Source organism: Tinamus guttatus, unplaced genomic scaffold, assembly GCF_059628265.1.
Source record: "Tinamus guttatus ecotype Peru unplaced genomic scaffold, ASM5962826v1 Tinamus_guttatus_pri_ptg000035l, whole genome shotgun sequence".
Classification (NCBI taxonomy): Eukaryota; Metazoa; Chordata; class Aves; order Tinamiformes; family Tinamidae; genus Tinamus; species Tinamus guttatus.
The window spans coordinates 7,201,720-7,218,853 of NW_028288569.1; the positions used below are offsets into that span (position 1 = coordinate 7,201,720).

Sequence of the window (17,134 nt, forward strand, 5' to 3'; positions counted from 1 at the left end):
TGTTTAAGAAGTAAACTATTTATATACTTCTACCTGTGTAATTTCAGACTTCACACAGAATTATTATTTTTTTAAATAAAAGAGCAGGGCAAAACTGCAAGTTTCCAACCATTTGGATAACTTTCTTTAGCAATCTTCTGGCTTTTTGCTGCTATAAACATACATTTTTGCATTTCTGAAGAATAACTTCGTATTTGTGAGGTTAACTTTATACTTTAGTTAAAGGTTGCTCTGTGCTTTGTGGAAGTCTCACAAACGGACATGAATACACAGCAGAAAACTTAATTTTTAATATCAGAAAAACAAATTATTTTGAAGCATGTCATCTAATTTTGTTTTTAGGTTATAGCATAAATGTACAGATTGTTCGACAGATCCAGAAAGAACTATTCCTTCATTAGTATAAAGATTTTTGGTTTTTTTTTTTGAAAATGAAAGGTTGATTTCAAGTTGAGGCTTTTATTTCTTTTAAACTCAATCTTCTTTTTAGCCTGCTTTTTGCAGCTGCTTCCAATTCTTATTTCAGTTATTTTTATTTGGGATACAGTTGAAACTCATTTAAAGAGAGTAAATAAACAATCGAAGTACAACCATAGTATGGGATAAGTGAAGTTCAGTTACTACAGTTTTCTACACACTTGCATTATCTTTCAAAGTAGTGTTGCAAACTTTCTTTCAAGTTTATTCCGAACTTATTTTCTTCATTCTCTCTTTATAGAAATCAATGATTTTTCATTGGTTGTGTTCAGCTGCTGAGCTACAGGGCATTTGGGGCACTGGAACATGCAGGAAAACAGGTGCTTCATCAATATAGGCAATTTTGGACAAATTACCTTAAATAAAAGAAAATCTTTATATAGAATAGACTTTTCCTTAAAAAATATACTATTAAAAAACTACTTTAGCTATATGGTGAGCTGAGTTCTGCCTAGGAATATCTCTACAAGCTTCTGTGACTTCTTTTTCAAGTGTTCAAGTTGGGTGAAAATAGCATTTAGCTTAGAATATATAGGAACTGAAAACTCTGACATCTGATATGAAGTGAAAAATCTCCATCTTTTGAGGATGGATTTCCCCAAGTGTAATTTGCCATTTCCTTCTCAACATTGTTTTTAATCAAAGCATTTATTATTTTAAGCTGTACAGTTAGCTTTTCTGCCTTTCGCTGCCAGAAACATCATCTGAACTTGTGGCCTCTTACCATGTGTGCTTGTGTTCATCCAAACCAAATCAAATGTCCCAAAAATGTGTTTACTTTTTTGTAAAAGTAATAGCAAATTTGGTTAGCTTCATGTCCTGTGAAGGCTGGTATTTCCAAAATATTCATAAACTAGTTCACAGCTGACACCCAGCTAATGTGATTTAACATATACTTGAGAATGGCTGCAGCTTTGATTTACTTTAAAAGAAGTCAATTTACTTTAAAAGGCCAATCTTCAGGTTTGAAATTGAATGCTCAAAATTCTCCTCCTTGGAAAGACTTTGCATTTGTTTAGCTATGTGACCTGTTTGTTGCTAACATTTTGACATGAAGCATTTGCACCTTTTAAGGGAAACTGCACAGAAGTGTAAACTGGAGTCACAATAGTGATTGTCTATTCTGTAAAGATTTTGTTTTTAAGTACCTTGGAAAGGTTCTTTTTTTGCTATGAGAAAACACATAGTGATTAAATGCAAAAGAAATACAGATATTGGAGTGTACATAACTTGTCTCTGAGATGAATTTATTGAATAAGAAAATCACTTAACTGCTGCTTTCCCGTTATGTGCAAAATTATGTCTATTATAACAGTATCCAGAGACCGCAGTCAAAGTCACAGCCCTTTATGTTTTTTATACAAACATTATCTCAGGGCTATTAAAAGTTAGTAATAACTCTGCTTTTACAAAGAGTACCCAAAACTGTCAAAGCACAGTCAGATTTCATAACAACTCAATACGAAGGGTATGTAACATACTCGTAGGATAAGTCAGTGACTAATGTGGAGACTGTATTACACATGTCTTATTTTCTGGTGTTTCCTGTCACTAGAAGATTATGCAAGTCTTGACTGATTGAATATTAGTCTATGGGAGTAAGGCCTGGCAACTTGTTCATGTATTCAGTTTATTCTTTTTGTAATGTTACAGTACAGACTGATAGGTCTGTCCTGAGAACCAGCTTGCCACAGCAAGACTGAAGTGAACAGTCTGAAATAGAATATGGAAAGTAGAAAGTTTTACTTTGTCACTAGGAATTAAAAATGGCTGAGCTGAAATGGTTCTGAAAGGTTAAAGAGAAAATATGTGTTGCAGAAAGTGTCAGTAAAGCTTATCATTTTGTATTTACTTGATTTATTTTAGTTTGAATATCAGTAATTAAATCACTTCTAATTTTAAAAGTGGAATTTCGTATGTTACTCATTAAAAACGTATATAGGATATTTTGTAGTCATTAAGACAGGTCCACCCTGTGGTAGTGCTCTTGTAACTCCTTGAAACATCATAGCTAGTGTGTTCAAAACATCTTTTATAAAAACATGTGCATTAAAACCAATTCTCTTCATAAGACATACCAGTGTAATGTGACTAGCAGCAGCAGAAGAAGGAAATTATTATGCATACAAAGAAAGCAGACTCTGTTTTGGCATCGTAAAAAAAATCGCCACTAGGTACCGATGCTGGGTCTTGCTTTAAAGTTGATTCTTTTCTAGCTGATGATAGAAATACTGTTTAAAGGTACCTACATCAGCAGACTCTGATCTTGGAAGTCTTTCTCGTTGACAGCATCAGCAACCACTAGAGTAATCCACACGTGGATACGCTATATGGATATATAACAGTGGGAACAACAGGGTACAACCTTTCAACAGGGTACAACGTGCCGCATCGATATATTGTTTTCTCTTAGATTGTAGGTATATAAAAGAGCATAGGACCATTTCTGATTTTCTGCTAGAATAATTTGAAAAGTACTGTGTGAATACAATTATACCATTCAGTAGGCAAATTCCTTCGTTTTTTTCTGCTGCTCATGTGCCAGAGGTTGAGATAGGGAAGGTGGTAAATAGTCAACAAGTGGCTACTGCCTAGGAAAATCTTGTAGTGCAAGGCAAGTCTTCTCAGTCTCTGCTCAGGAATGCAGGTATTTCTGGTAGCATTTCTTCAGGCTTAATTATTTTTCTGCTTTTTTACTTTACTATCACCTCTTTCTCATCAGCTACGTTTTCCTCCTCATTCACTGTCTACGTAATGTTTGAGCTGAGATGTTGCATGTATGTCCTGTTGTCTTCACCTCTTTGCTATGTCTCGATCAAAAGGAAGTATCAAATTTTGTGTGCAGGGATGGGGTTTTTTTTCAATGGCTGGCATATTTCTGGATGATTGGTGAAGGAAGCATACCTGAAGATCGCACAGATAGGATAACCCACCAGGCATTCATGGAATCATGCATCTTTTCATATGAATTATAGGTTAATTCCCTTCTCAGAAAAATGGCAAGTCTATACTAATTGCTTTTTATTTTTGTTTACAGATGCAGAGCCACGGTATTTAATTTCAGTAGGACCAGCACGCAACTCAAATAACAAGAAATCTTGCTCAGGTATTTTACCATGACTGTATCTCTTTCTCCACGTGATTGAAAACAGAATCTTGCTTTTATGGGGATTCTCTGGAAAAGTGTTTGTGACAGACTCAAATGCCCAAATGCCATGGACGTGTATTTGGAGGGTAGGCCTGGATTTCCCAGTCAGAAATGAGTCACGTGTGGTGATTAAGGAGTGGTAAAGACTGTTTTCTAAAAAGCTCATATAAATGAGAGGTAATTTTTAAATTACTAATTTTTGATGTTTCAAGAGGTCACTGGTGTACGTGAAAAAATAAACATGGTAAAGTTCAGCACATTTTATTTTGCAAAATAATGATCTGATGGCTTAAACTTTAATAATGAGAATTCTTTTCAAACCACCATTAAAGGTTTTTGTTATCCCTGGGCATTTTGGTGTTCTTTATGCCTTAAATGGTAATGACTTTTGGTGTATGTGTATATGTAAATGAATACTAAGTTTACTGATGCAATTTGCTGAGGAAAGGGGAATTCTTATAGCTGAAACTATGCATAGCAGAACAGAAAACTGAGATTGATTCTTTTTAGTGTAAAATACTATTGACACGACCCTAATAGTGATAGTAACACTGTTAGAACTTTTATTGCTTAGGATCATGGAACTGTTGCAAAGAATAAACTATTTGTATTTATTTGTAAACTATTGGTACTTTCAGATCTTTCTATGGATTTTGCTCTAATTCCTGATAATCACTTGGAATTAATTATTCCTCTCTCATTAGCAAATATATTAAAAAAATGTTTAGATGCCTCTAAAAAAGGTCTTGAAAAGTGATTTACCCTTCACATACAACTTTACATATAAAAATAATTAAATCATGGGCAATATTTGAAGATCATAGAATCATAGAATGCTTAAGGTTGGAAAGGACCTCTAGAGGTCATCTAGTCCAACCCCCCTGCACACTCAGGGTCACCTAAAGCACGTGGCACAGGACTGCATCCAAGCGAGTTTTGAAGATCTCCAGAGAAGGAGACTCTACAACCTCTCTGGGCAGCCTGTTCCAGAGCTCTCTCACCCCCAACTGTTAAGACAGATTTCCTTAAGCTCTTGTGGAACTACATTTTCAATAGCAAGTGGAGTCGAACTGGAAAATATACCAAGGATTGTGGTAGGGTGAGTCACTGCAATTTTGTGAAGATCGGCTACATTTCTAAAAGATATACTGTATTTCAAATACCGGTTAATACAGAGGAGTTGTGAGTTCTGTTTTCATAGATATCAAAATAGGTGATAATGTGGGTACTTTCTATTTTTATGGTGTATAAATCTTTAGAGTCTCTAACTGGGAACTTATGGAAAGATTGTGTGTTGGTCATGAAGGGAAGGGTATAAAGAGTTCAAGTCAGATGAAAACTTGACTTTTCCTTAAAACTCATGTATTTTCCATGTTTCCTCTGAAAGTGATTAAGAAAAGGATTTCACTGTAGACAGATTTGCCAAATAATTTGTTGAGTGAACTGTTTGTTTTAACTTTTTGTTTAACAATGGACAAAGAGGACAGGAACCAGCCTAGGAAACAAGAAAATTGTTTGTACTTTTGCCCTCATGAAAGTATCATATGTTCCACAGTGTTTTACATTATCAAACATCTTTGTGAGGGGAGGGGGGGATTTTTTTGTTATTGTTCTTGTCATGTTCTGCATAAATATACAGTAAAACACCCACACAGCCAGTGGGTCCAGCTGCACACGTGTTACTTGGGAATGCAGCTCAGACTTTCAATGGGGCTTATTAAGTAGAAAACTATTGGGGTCAAGAGGCATGGAAAGAGACTTAGATTGGTTTCACAACAGTGAATTAAATGTTTGGGAATTTTTGGCCTCCGGTGAATTTCTTTCTTTCAGTAGAGGTATAGATCATAGTTTAAGTTGGTGAACTGATATAAAGAATATATTAATTTCTCTTAAATAAAAATGATATCTCATACAGCAAAGTTTCTACTTGGGCTTGCAGCAGCCCACAAACTTCATATTGGCAATGACTTCTCTAGATGATTTCTTTATTTCCAACCACCAGCGTTTAAACTTTGCTCAAAATTTTATCCTCCATGTGAAGGATGCTTGTGCTAATTCATGCAGAACAAAATTAAATTTAAATATAATGCAAAAACTGAACAATGTGAGATTAATAAATGTCTGAAAGGAAAGCAGGCTCTTGGATACAGACACCAACTCAGATCTCCCTACAATTTAGAGAATTTTTGTATTTTTTATCCAATTCTTGTTGAAAAGTATTCTAGACAGTATGAACTGTCTCTGGACACAGTTGTAGTGCTGCCAAGATGATCATAACTTCTCTGCCACGGGGAAAGAGAAGTTTCCTAAAATTCGGAATTACATGTAACACTTCTTGTGTTGCAGTCCAAGACTTTCTGTTGTTTCTGAGGATTGATTACAACAGCTACTTTTCTAAACAGTTTCCTAATATGCCATTCTGGAGCTTGCTAGTTGTGTCCTCCCTTTCTTTCTCCCTCCTTCATTCTGCAATTCTTCGCTCACTTTCAGGGAAGGAGTAATCCTCCTTCCCAATGTATCACTTGCTTCATCATGAAGCCAACAAAGAGACCACAGATTCTCCCTCTACTCCCTCCCGTTTAAAATCTTACATTAGAAACCGCAAGTGTGAAAAAGAGATGACTGTTGTACCTTTTCCTTCAAATTTAGAAAAGTAGTAGATCTTCATTTCTTTCATTATCCAACTGCAGATATTTTCCCCTACATGATGCAGGAGGGAGAAACTCGTTTGTAATTGAAATGGTCTATTTTTTATGTAGGTCGGAGCAAGACACAAAAGCCTCTGCAGCTGGTAGTCGGGACTCTGACCCCAACCTCTGTCTTCCTCTCTTGGGGCATCTTAGTCAACCCTCAACATGACTGGACAGCAACAAGTAACTGCGCTAGTGACAGGTAATGTAGCAGAAAACATTTTTTTATGATGGTCATGTTTTAATTCAGCATTTCAAGCTTGAAGGTATGAATGTGATTATCTGGTGTGACTGAATAAGTGTGATGGTGGAAATTAAAACATTGAATTCAGAGCATGAAAATTCTGAATGTGAAGCAAGTTTTCTCTGTGCTTAAATTAATGCTTAACAAGCACTTACTTGTTTTGAGTGTGAATTCAGACAGGGACCTACATACTGAAGTGCAAATCTTGCTGTTTTACTCTACATCCTTGGCTCTTCGCAAACAAAAGACCTGGATTTACCTTCATTTGTGTTTGCATTAATCAAAGAAACTTTGTTGATTCATAGGAAATGCTTTGACTTAAAGCTTGCCAAGTAGGATTAAGGTCAGTCTTTGGCCATAGTTTGAAAGGAGGATTTATCCATTTTGTTTTAATGGTATTTGATTTTTGTTTCCTGTGATTGGTCCTTGTCACTGTACCATTTTCCTTGTATTATAATACAATTTTCGTCTTTTTTTTAAAAAAAAACAAGATTTCTTCTACTGCAAATTTTTTGTTTTGCTGTAATTTTTAATGACAGATGTGGCAGGTGGGAAGGTTGAGAAAGCTCACCAAGTAGCAGTTCCTAGAGAAGTCAGAATGCTGGACAGCTTCTCAATGGAGTGCACCATGATGTTCTAGGCAACTCTTAGCAAATGAGTGAATTGGGATTGTTAAAGTTGTTACTGAGATTTTTTTCTGCTCTGACATTTTGGTTCTCTCTTTGAATTCTTCTGCTTATGTCAGTTTTTTGTTGCTGTTTTTTTATCTATATAATATGAAGCTCCATTCAAACATGCAACGTTTTGTAAAACCTGAGGAGGAACTTTGTTCACCGATTTTATGATTTTTTGTTGTTGTTTTCCTCTTTCTTTGTTCAGGATGCATACATATATCCAGGTTCTCACCATCATCTTTTGCTTTATTAATGCACGTTTGCATTATTGAGAATACTTCCTTTGGAGTTAATAACAAAACTATTGATAGGAGGCAAGAAATGTCAAACTTAGATCATGATGCAAAGCTCATTCTGTTGCTTCAGTGAAACAATTAAAATATAGTTGTTTATTGCAACTCCAATGAAGGAGCTTTATCCATGCCATTTTTAAGCAAACCATCTTTCAGTTATTTTCATACAACTTTCCAGAAATGAAGAGCATGAGGCAATAAAGTGCTGCACATTTTCTGCAAGATAACCCAAAATCTTCTTTGCTTGTTAGAAGCAATGATAGCCCCTGCAATTGGGGTGGACTGCATAAATTTCAGAACCTCCTTGAAGTTAACATCATCTCTGGTCAGAGCCTTAGCACTCGAATTCAAAAAACATATAACCCAAACAGCAACAATAAAAAACAACAACAAATAATTTAGTTTTATGTAATTGTTAATAATTTAATAACACCAGAAATGTTCCACCAACACTGTTAAATTTCTCAGCATCTTTTATTTTCTTATACCAATATGAGGTAGACCTGTCATAATTCACACACTGTGGGCATATTTACTATCCATCCAGTTCTTTAAAAAAAAATAAAAAATAAATAAAAATAAATAAAAGAGAGAGAGAGAGTCTGCTATTATGTAACCTTTTCCTGGCCTTACTGGTGCTTAGAACAACTCCCAAAACAGAGCAGGGTCTTAACAGGACTTCAGTAGCTTGTCAAAGGGGAGGGAAAGATCAGAAAATGCATGAATCCCCTGCAAGACAGACAGGTTTTATAGATAGGAACAGTATATTTTACTGTACTGAGTGGTCTGAATATAAAAACAAGGAAGCTTCAGATATATGTGCAATAGAAATAGTAAATGTGAAGGCAGGCTGTTTTCATGCAGCATATCTAATTTAAGAATTGACAAATTTACATGTATGTTACTTAAATTTGACTATCTATGTTATAAATATCCTAATTCATGTTTATATTTTTTGCAGGTTTTTCTAACTCTGTATCTGTTTCCACTCCTGAAAAGTAAAATAAAAAAAAAATAAAGAGGAGACAAAAGGAAAAATCCATACTTAGTTCTTATGTTACACAGCACACAGAAGCAGGATTTTTAAAATGCCAAATTCAGAGTTAGCTTCATGCATTCCCTTTTGGGCATATCTACAAATCTGTGTCGCCATACAACTGGCAACTTAATCACAGTTTGTGTTTCAGATGTCATAGAAAACGGCTTTTAAACTTAGCAGAATTCCTTAAGGAAAACATACTGCAACAAATGAGCTTTTGTAATTTCAGATGCTTTTGAGTTACTGCTGTGAGACAGTGGGCAGAAAGTTTGTTTAAACACCGAAAGATTGATTGGTTGTCAGCCTGTCATTCTTCGGAGCCTCTAATGCTACAGTTCAATTAAGTAATTTAACTTAAATAAAGAATTTTAAAAAGTGAGTATTAAAGATCATGTAAGAGTGAAAACTGCATTAGCAAATGCTTTGCAAACTTAACTGTAGCCATCAGGGATGTGCCTCTTTCTTTTTTCTTACATCTGTTGGTGTCCATTGCTTTCAATTAAAATTGGCAGTAAAAGGGAAATGCTATACTTAATACTATGTGGCGATTTGTGAAATACTAGACATCTGAAAAATCATAGTTGAAACCATTTCCAGATTTCCTTTCTGAAATTAAATGTTATGCTATGCATCTAATAACATCTAACTATAAAAAAACGAGCATATATGTATGTGAATAGTCTCTTAAAAAGTCTGATTGCATTCACATTCACAAAAATGTAATAGGTTTTATAATCTTTTATCTGTGACAGCATAAAACCACAGATCAGAAATGTTGCTATATCTCCAAGGCTTAATGGTTTGTTTACTGCTTTGTGCATCTAAAATAGTCATAATTAATTTGTTTGGAGTTTTGGGTTGGATCAGTTTCCAAAAAACTCATAGTATTTATACAAACTGACTTAGTCTGGAAATTTCATAAAACCATCTGTCTTACACGTTTTCCAGGATTTAGCTGTTTGGACCCAAATATTTGACTGTACTAGAAAAGAATTTGGTTAACCATTAGAGAAATGACGGTGACATTTTTGGCAAGAGAGTGTCATTTATACTGATACATGAAAACTCAGTGTTTTGCTGGTCTAGCCTACAATTTTTCTCTTCAAAGAAGGGAGCAGGATTTCCATTAATTTCCAAAGGAAAAACATGAATGATGATTTTGATGAGACAGTCATCATATTTTGCTCTTACATAAGAAAAAGGCTAGCTTTCAGCTGCCTTGTTGTGGGTTGCAAAAACCAAAAAATCCAGCATAAAAAGTATAGAGGCATCCTTTTTATTTGTGTTTGGCAGTTTGCTGTCAGATTTAACAAGGAATTATTATTCTCTAATAACAAAATATCCCATTTCTGAATTCATTGTCTGCAAATAAATGATATTAGTTCTCCAGAAGTGCATGTTGGTGTACAGTTTGGACATTTATAGTATTTGGAGTTGCTTTGCAGATTGCTAACTTGAACTTTGATTTCCTTCTATTGAAATAGATTGCAGAAGTTCTGTCATCACCGTCAGATTTTTTTTAGTACCAGTTATGGCATGTTTCTGACGAAATAGCTACATCCTTTGTGAAGTTTTTACAGGCTTGGAAAACTAGGGAGCGGAGCGCATTTCTCCTATGCTCCATGTGTCTGTTTCTAGAGGTACAGTTTGGCACATCTGCGACAGTTTCCTTGTCAGATGTTTTATAGCCTTCTGAAATTCATAGAAAGATGATTTTTAACTTGAATTTGTTTTCTTGGTATTTTACATAATGTTATGGAGAAGGAATTTGCAGGTGTCAAGATATGTTCCGCTCTCTGTATTCAGTAGAGGCAAACAGGACATCCACTTATAAGATTATTAGAAGAAACAACATTTTGGGGATGGAAGGACTTATGCTCTCTTCTGATGCAGCTCCCGATTTGAATCTTGAATGGAAATGAATAAGTATGTTTTCTTTCCACCAAATACAATTACTTCATAATTATTCCATTTAAATAAGGCAGGAAAACATAAGGATAATATAAAAGAAAAAGAAGATTTCCTTTTTCAGATAAGCTGGAAAGAAAATAGCTAGTTTTATTTCTGCATCATATTTCTTAATCTGTCTATACTTAATCTCTTCCAAAACTGTACTGAGTGCTGCAAGATTCATTTGTGCTTCAGATGGGATTTATTTATTTGTGGCAGAAATTTCAAGTAAGCTGCTCAGTTTGTGTTCATGTCTCTGAAGTTATGCATGAAGAGGTTAAGAGAAGAGAGGAGAGGACCTGCTTGTCATGTTAACACTGACGCTAATTTATTGTAAAATCATTCTTTGCCAGTCTAGCTTGTAGCTAAATCACATATTGCTTGACATATAAAGTGTGAGTAGACCACAGAAGTAAAGAAAGATGTGGATTAATAATGCCCTTATTGTGATGTTCCAAGAATTTCTAAGATGAGAGTGGATATTCATTACTAATTCTATTTACTCTCTCTTTAAACCTGAAATTGCAAAAGACACATATGAAATGGGAGCCCATCTAGCAAAGGAAAATTTTGACCAACCCCTTCAGAAAAAAGGCTGGTATGATATATGTTAGGGCCTGATGATGGTGTGGTAATAACTAGTAAAATCTTGTCTTGCTTTACTTTTCATAGAATGCTTAAGGTTGGAAGGGACCTCTAGAGGTCATCTAGTCCAACCGTCCTGCACACACATGGACACCTAGAGCACGTGGCACAGGACTGTGTCCAAGCGGGTTTTGAAGATCTCCAGAGAAGGAGACTCCACAACCTCTCTTGGCAGCCTGTTCCAGGGCTCTGTCATCCTCACTGTCAAGAAATTTTTCCTTAAGTTCCTATGGAACTTTTGATGCTTCAGTTTCTGGCCATTTCCTCTAGTTCTGTCAGTGGCCACGGCTGAAAAGAGGCCAGCACCATCCTTCTCACTGCCTCCCTTGAGGTACTTATAGACACTGCTCAGGTCCCCTCTCAGCCTTCTCTTCTCCAGGCTGAACAGGCCCAACTCCCTCAGCCTCTCCTCATAGGGCAGATGTTCCAGGACCCTGATCGTCCTCGTAGCCCTGCGCTGGACTCTCTCCAGCAGCTCCACATCCCTCTTGTACTGTGGGGCCCAGAACTGGACACAATACTGCAGATGTCGCCTCACCAGGGCTGAGTAGAGGGGCAGGATCACCTCCCTCCACCTGCTGGATACGCCCCAGGATCCCATTGGCCTTCTTGGCCACCAGGGCACACTGCTGCCTCATGGTCAACTTGTCGTCCACCATGACACCCACATCCTTCTCTGCAGAGGTGCCCTCCAGAAGGTCAGTCCCCAGCCTGTACTTGTGTCTGGGCTTATTCCTCCCCAGGTGCAGGACCTTGCACTTGGCCTTGTTGAATTGCATGAGGTTTTTCACCGCCCAGTTGTCCAGTCTGTCCAGGTCCCTCTGGATGGCAGCACAGCCCTCTGGGGTATCAGCTACTCCTCCCAGTTTGGTATCGTCAGCAAACTTGCTGAGGGAGCACTCTGTGCCTTCATCCAGGTCATTGATGAATAAATTGAACAGGACTGGACCGAGGCCTGACCCCTGGGAGACACCGCTAGCTACAGGCCTCCAACTAGACTCTGTGCCACTAATCACTGTCCTCTGAGCTCTGCCATCCAGCCAATTCCTAATCCACCTCACTGTCCACTCATTTATCCCACACTTCGGAAGCTTGCTCAGGAGGATGTTGTGAGGGATGGTGTCAAAAGCCTTGGTGAAGTCGAGATAGACGACATCCACCGCTCTCCCCTCATCTATCCAGCTGGTCATTCCATCATAGAAGGCTATCAGATTAGTCAAGCAAGATTTCCCCTTGGTGAATCCATGCTGACTACTCTTGAGCACCTCTTGTCCTTCACGTGCCTGGAGACAACGGCCAGTATGAGCCGTTCCATCACTTTTCCGGGGACGGAGGTGAGGCTCACTGGCCTGTAGTTGCCTGGGTCCTCCTTCTTGCCTTTTTCGAAGACTGACGTGACACTGGCATTCTTAAACTTGTTATTTAACGTGTCCTCTGATATACTTGTTCTGAATGTTTTGAGGAGGAAAACAACATTGGGTTTAGAGGGGAAAAAGGTAGCAAATACATTTCAGGGAAAACAATAAGTATTTCTATGCATTTGAAAAAAAAAATATATATATATATGTATATATATATTTTCCTGCTCAGGACTCTCAGAGTGATAAAGACATAAATTTTATTTCTAAGAAAGTATTCCAGACCCAGAGGGGTACTGTCATGCTCATGGACAACTTTAATCATTACCGAAAAGCAAATCCACTTTGAGATAGATTTTAGCGTGTTTTGAATGTAAAATAGTATAGCAAATGAAGAGGGTCATGAGCTAACACAGACATTAATTTTATAATCTAGTGGATTACCGTTTAGTAGCTTCAATAATCTCTCTCTTGTATAGGTAATCCAACCCCAAATTTCTTAACTGTCACTAATAAAACAGAAGAACTTGTACTTTTGGTGCAGAGAAAGCAAACTTTACTTTTATCCCATACCTGTCAAAGAATGTATTTTGCAGTGCTGATACTTGCCTCACCTTGGACTGCTTTTTAATAGCAAAGTATAAATTTCCCTTTTGCCTTTCACTAATATTTTCTGCAAATTGCTAAATTTTGGCAACTTAATTAAAGCCCATTTTAGTTGTTTTCTCTGGATCTCCTCTCCTTTATCTGCATATATTTTCCTATGTAATATCTGGATTAAATCTCCCAAAGCAAACTAAGAAAATTTGTTTTTCTTTTTTTGCTGCTGAGTGACTCTCAGGCACGGATTGTGAAAATAAAACTTCAGAGTTTTGTTTGGTTTATAGTGTTGGTTCTCCAGCAACTATTAGTTAAGTGGGGAAAATACAATTGTCTGGAATTCATCATTTTTTTCAGCTGATGTAAATGTGACAAGGATAAGAACAATAGATGGATTTGATTTCTGATATATGTAACAATTTCCAGTAATACTTGGGAAAAGTTGCCAGACCTTGCCTAGTTATCTTTTTTCTTTTTGTACAAAAAAAAAAAAAAAGACAGTCATACAGTATGTACATTGAAGATGAGACACTGTAGAAGGTGGTGGAGCCCTTGTGCCATAACTTTGATCATTTATGTTGTGTTCCTTTCTAGCCAGTAGCATTGCAGCCATGCTTTCCAGGGTGGTGCTGCTTGATGGAATTAGGCAATTTCTATAGATTTTTTTTTTTTAATTTCATAACGTGTCTGTATTCATCACGTCGTGGATTTTAAACTGCCAAAACTAATATTGTGGTTTAGTCTTTTGTTTTAAATGTGAACAACAAATTCTGGGATCACAAAATGAGCAATGTATTGCATAAAGGTCAGCTATTAGTGTTTTTCCCTTGAGCATATTTTTGGACTAATTTTAGGGGAAACACCTTACCCTGGCCAAATATAAAAGACTTTAAAAAACTGATTGAGGCTTCCTGACTAATAGGCTGATGATTGCATTGCGTAGCTCTGGCATATGTCAGATGATCACAGAAATTGCTTGTAGGATGAGCTTGCAGTTTGTGGTCAGAACCACACATGCTTGTTTGCAAACCGTATGAATAATGAGAATGCCATTTTTTTTCTTGATATAATATACGTATTTGTAGGACGGCGGGTTACACACACATGCACGTGCACACGCACACGCAAACATGTCCATCTTCATGTGCTTGTTTTTGTTAAACAGGTTCTATACAGTTCGCTACAGAGAAAAGGATAAAGAAAAGAAATGGGTTTTTCAGCTTTGCCCTGTTACAGAGACAGTGGTGGACAACCTGAAGCCAAACACACTTTATGAATTTGGAGTTAAAGACAACATCGAGGATAGTGTTTGGAGCAAGACTCTAAATCACAAGACAGTTCTATCTAGTAAGTATTTAGCAATGATTAATAGATACCCAGTTTGACATCTTTTCTATTGGTATCAAAATATTATTTAAACTGCTGATCAATTTTTCCTTGTTTGAATTCCATCCCTATGCCCCAACCAATTATTTTAGGTATTGTTGACAATAGAAATAGTACATATTTGAAAAACTATCACCTACTCTTTTTGACAAACGCTTTCTTCTCATTGCAAATAGCAGAGGCTTGAAAGATACTTCCTTGTCAGAGTTTTTATTCTTTTCAAATGACGTTTCTTTTTTGAGAATATAAACTTACATATTAACAACAAAACAACTAAATACTGGGAGCTGCTGTTTCCCTTTATGTCTGCATTTTGTAATTCCAAAATACTAAGGATTTTCTGGTTCTGGTCCCAAGAACTGTCTGGACAACATAATCCTTCAAAGAAAGGGTTAGGCATCAGTTTTTAGTCTACATCTTAGTGAGATGGGATATAAAAAGTTTGACACATGGTTAAAAAAAAAAAATCCTTTAAATGGATCTTTTTGTTATTGTCCAGAAATGAATTTCTAGGAGATCTGAAATTAAATTGCTATGCAGCCCATTAAGAAAATATTGGGATGGTTGTGAACAGAATGAACACTTAATTCATGGACAGTTACATATTTGGAATAATAAAAAAGGAGTTTTAACAAAGATATTGTGCCATGAATATTATATATATATTGGCAGATTAGAAAAGATCTAGTGAAATAATGCTCAGTGAAAGCAAGCACCAAAAGAGAAAAGCCAGCTTTACCAAAGATTATTCAACGGACCAGTAATAGGTCCTGTTCCAGAGAAATTATCAAGCACTGAAAAATTTTTTGTGAGAGCCTGTAAACCTGAAGGTCTTCCAATTGAAAATTTATTATAGCTTTTTTTTTTTTTTCTTTTGACCATTTTATAAAGAACAGTGAAGATATATATCAATCATTATGGATGTTGATTTTTGTTTATGGATATGTTGATTTGAAAAGGGTGGATTAGTGCCTAGATGGAAGATGTAAACAAAGTTTGAAGCATCATGTTAGAATACAACATTGTAGACCTGGGGGGAAGGGACAGTAACTCCTTTCTATTTACAGCTCTGTCACAGGAAGCTTGTGAGACTTCAAGTCTCAGTAGCTTGTACCTGCTTCCTGGTACAGCAGGAAAAGGCTGTGGAGAAAATGGGAGAATCAAATCTATCAGTTACTTTGGTCTGAGTTAAAATACGCTGTTTTTAAACAGCACCTGTTGGTGGTACCAGCCTGACAGAGTGGGATGGAGTAATTCCTCTTCATTCAAGTTTCTTTGTTGCAAATTAATTTTCTCAGTTATATTAATTTGATTAAATAATTATCTTGGACATCTCTGACTAAGACTTCTCTTTAGGAAGTCCCAAAGACCCCTTCGACTCAATTACCCGCTGAGGTAGAAAAAAAGAATATGTTTGATATCCTTCCTGTCAATATAGGAAGAAGAGAATTTGCACATTTAAGTAATAATAATAAAAAAATCTGGAGAAAGGACACCAAAGAAAACTGCTCCACAGTGTATTCTTATACCCTATAATAATTCTGCTTATTTTCTCAGTTATTGAAAAAGCTGTTTACAGTAACTGAAGAAACTTGTTTTGCTTTTCTTTGAAAAAACAAAAACAAAAAGTAACCATGTATTGATTTCTCTTTCTGTCAAATCAGATAAAAAAGTAAACGGACAACTCCAGAATATGTACAAGTTGGTACCTAGTACCCAAACACAGGTATGCAAAAATAGTCTATTATTTTTGATTATTATTCTTGATAACAGATTTGATTTTGTATGGTAAAATTTTCCCTATTAGAGTAAGTGAAAAAGAGATTATGGCCACAGATCCCTGATACCAGAAATTTGTTAAATCTAAGACTGAATGCTTGTATAGAAAGGCACTTCATGTGTATATTGATGAAATGACTGAGCAGTGGTGGCAATGATCAGACCTATTGATTCTGGCTTAAAAAAGATGAAGCTAATAGTTTCAATATGTAAACTCTAAATGTAAAACTGAGCTTATTCTTTTCAGCTTGTGGTAGTCAGATTTGCTAACCAGTGATATTTATCATGTTCAAATAATCTCCTGTAGTTATGGCCTGTACTTGCAGAGAATCCATTTTGTGATTACATAGTGCATTTTTTTTTTTCACAGAGGTATCTTTTATATATTCAGGTCACCTGAAACAATTAGTATTCCTAAGGAATTCAATAGTAGTTTTCATATATGATAGAGGTGTTTGCAGAACCAAAAGAGCTGGAAAGGCCATCTTAGTTTGTCTTTCAAACTCAATAGGCAGATTCGTAGATTCACATACAGAAATATTTTGCTTTCAAGAAGTGAAGCAGAAATGAAGGGAGAATAGATTGAGCTTCTTAGTAGACTAGTCTTAATACAGTGGAAAATAGACATTTTATTCCTGACTCCTGAGCATTGCTGTCTTTTATATAAGATTAAACTTTACTCCCTATTTCTTTTTCTTACTTTTTCTTCAAAATGCAAGTTTCAGAAGTTACAAGTTCTCTTCTGGTGGGGGGCTTGTTTGTTTTTTAAGGAACTATCAATCAGATAGACTAACGGAGAACTTACTAAGAAAAGTTGTTGAAATCTCTGTTCCTTCAGCCATTTAAGAATC

The 17,134-nt window shown here is 36.1% G+C and overlaps 1 protein-coding gene across 1 annotated transcript in view; it reads left to right on the plus strand.

Annotated features, from left to right (window-relative positions):
- Nucleotides 1-17,134, plus strand: part of ABI3BP (ABI family member 3 binding protein) — a 151,382-nt gene that overhangs the window by 26,255 nt on the left and 107,993 nt on the right. The window contains exons 3-6 of the mRNA XM_088534315.1: nt 3,515-3,583; nt 6,385-6,517; nt 14,284-14,465; nt 16,169-16,230. Coding sequence (XP_088390441.1) covers nt 3,515-3,583; nt 6,385-6,517; nt 14,284-14,465; nt 16,169-16,230 — 446 coding nt within the window. The remainder of the gene's footprint in view (nt 1-3,514; nt 3,584-6,384; nt 6,518-14,283; nt 14,466-16,168; nt 16,231-17,134) is intronic.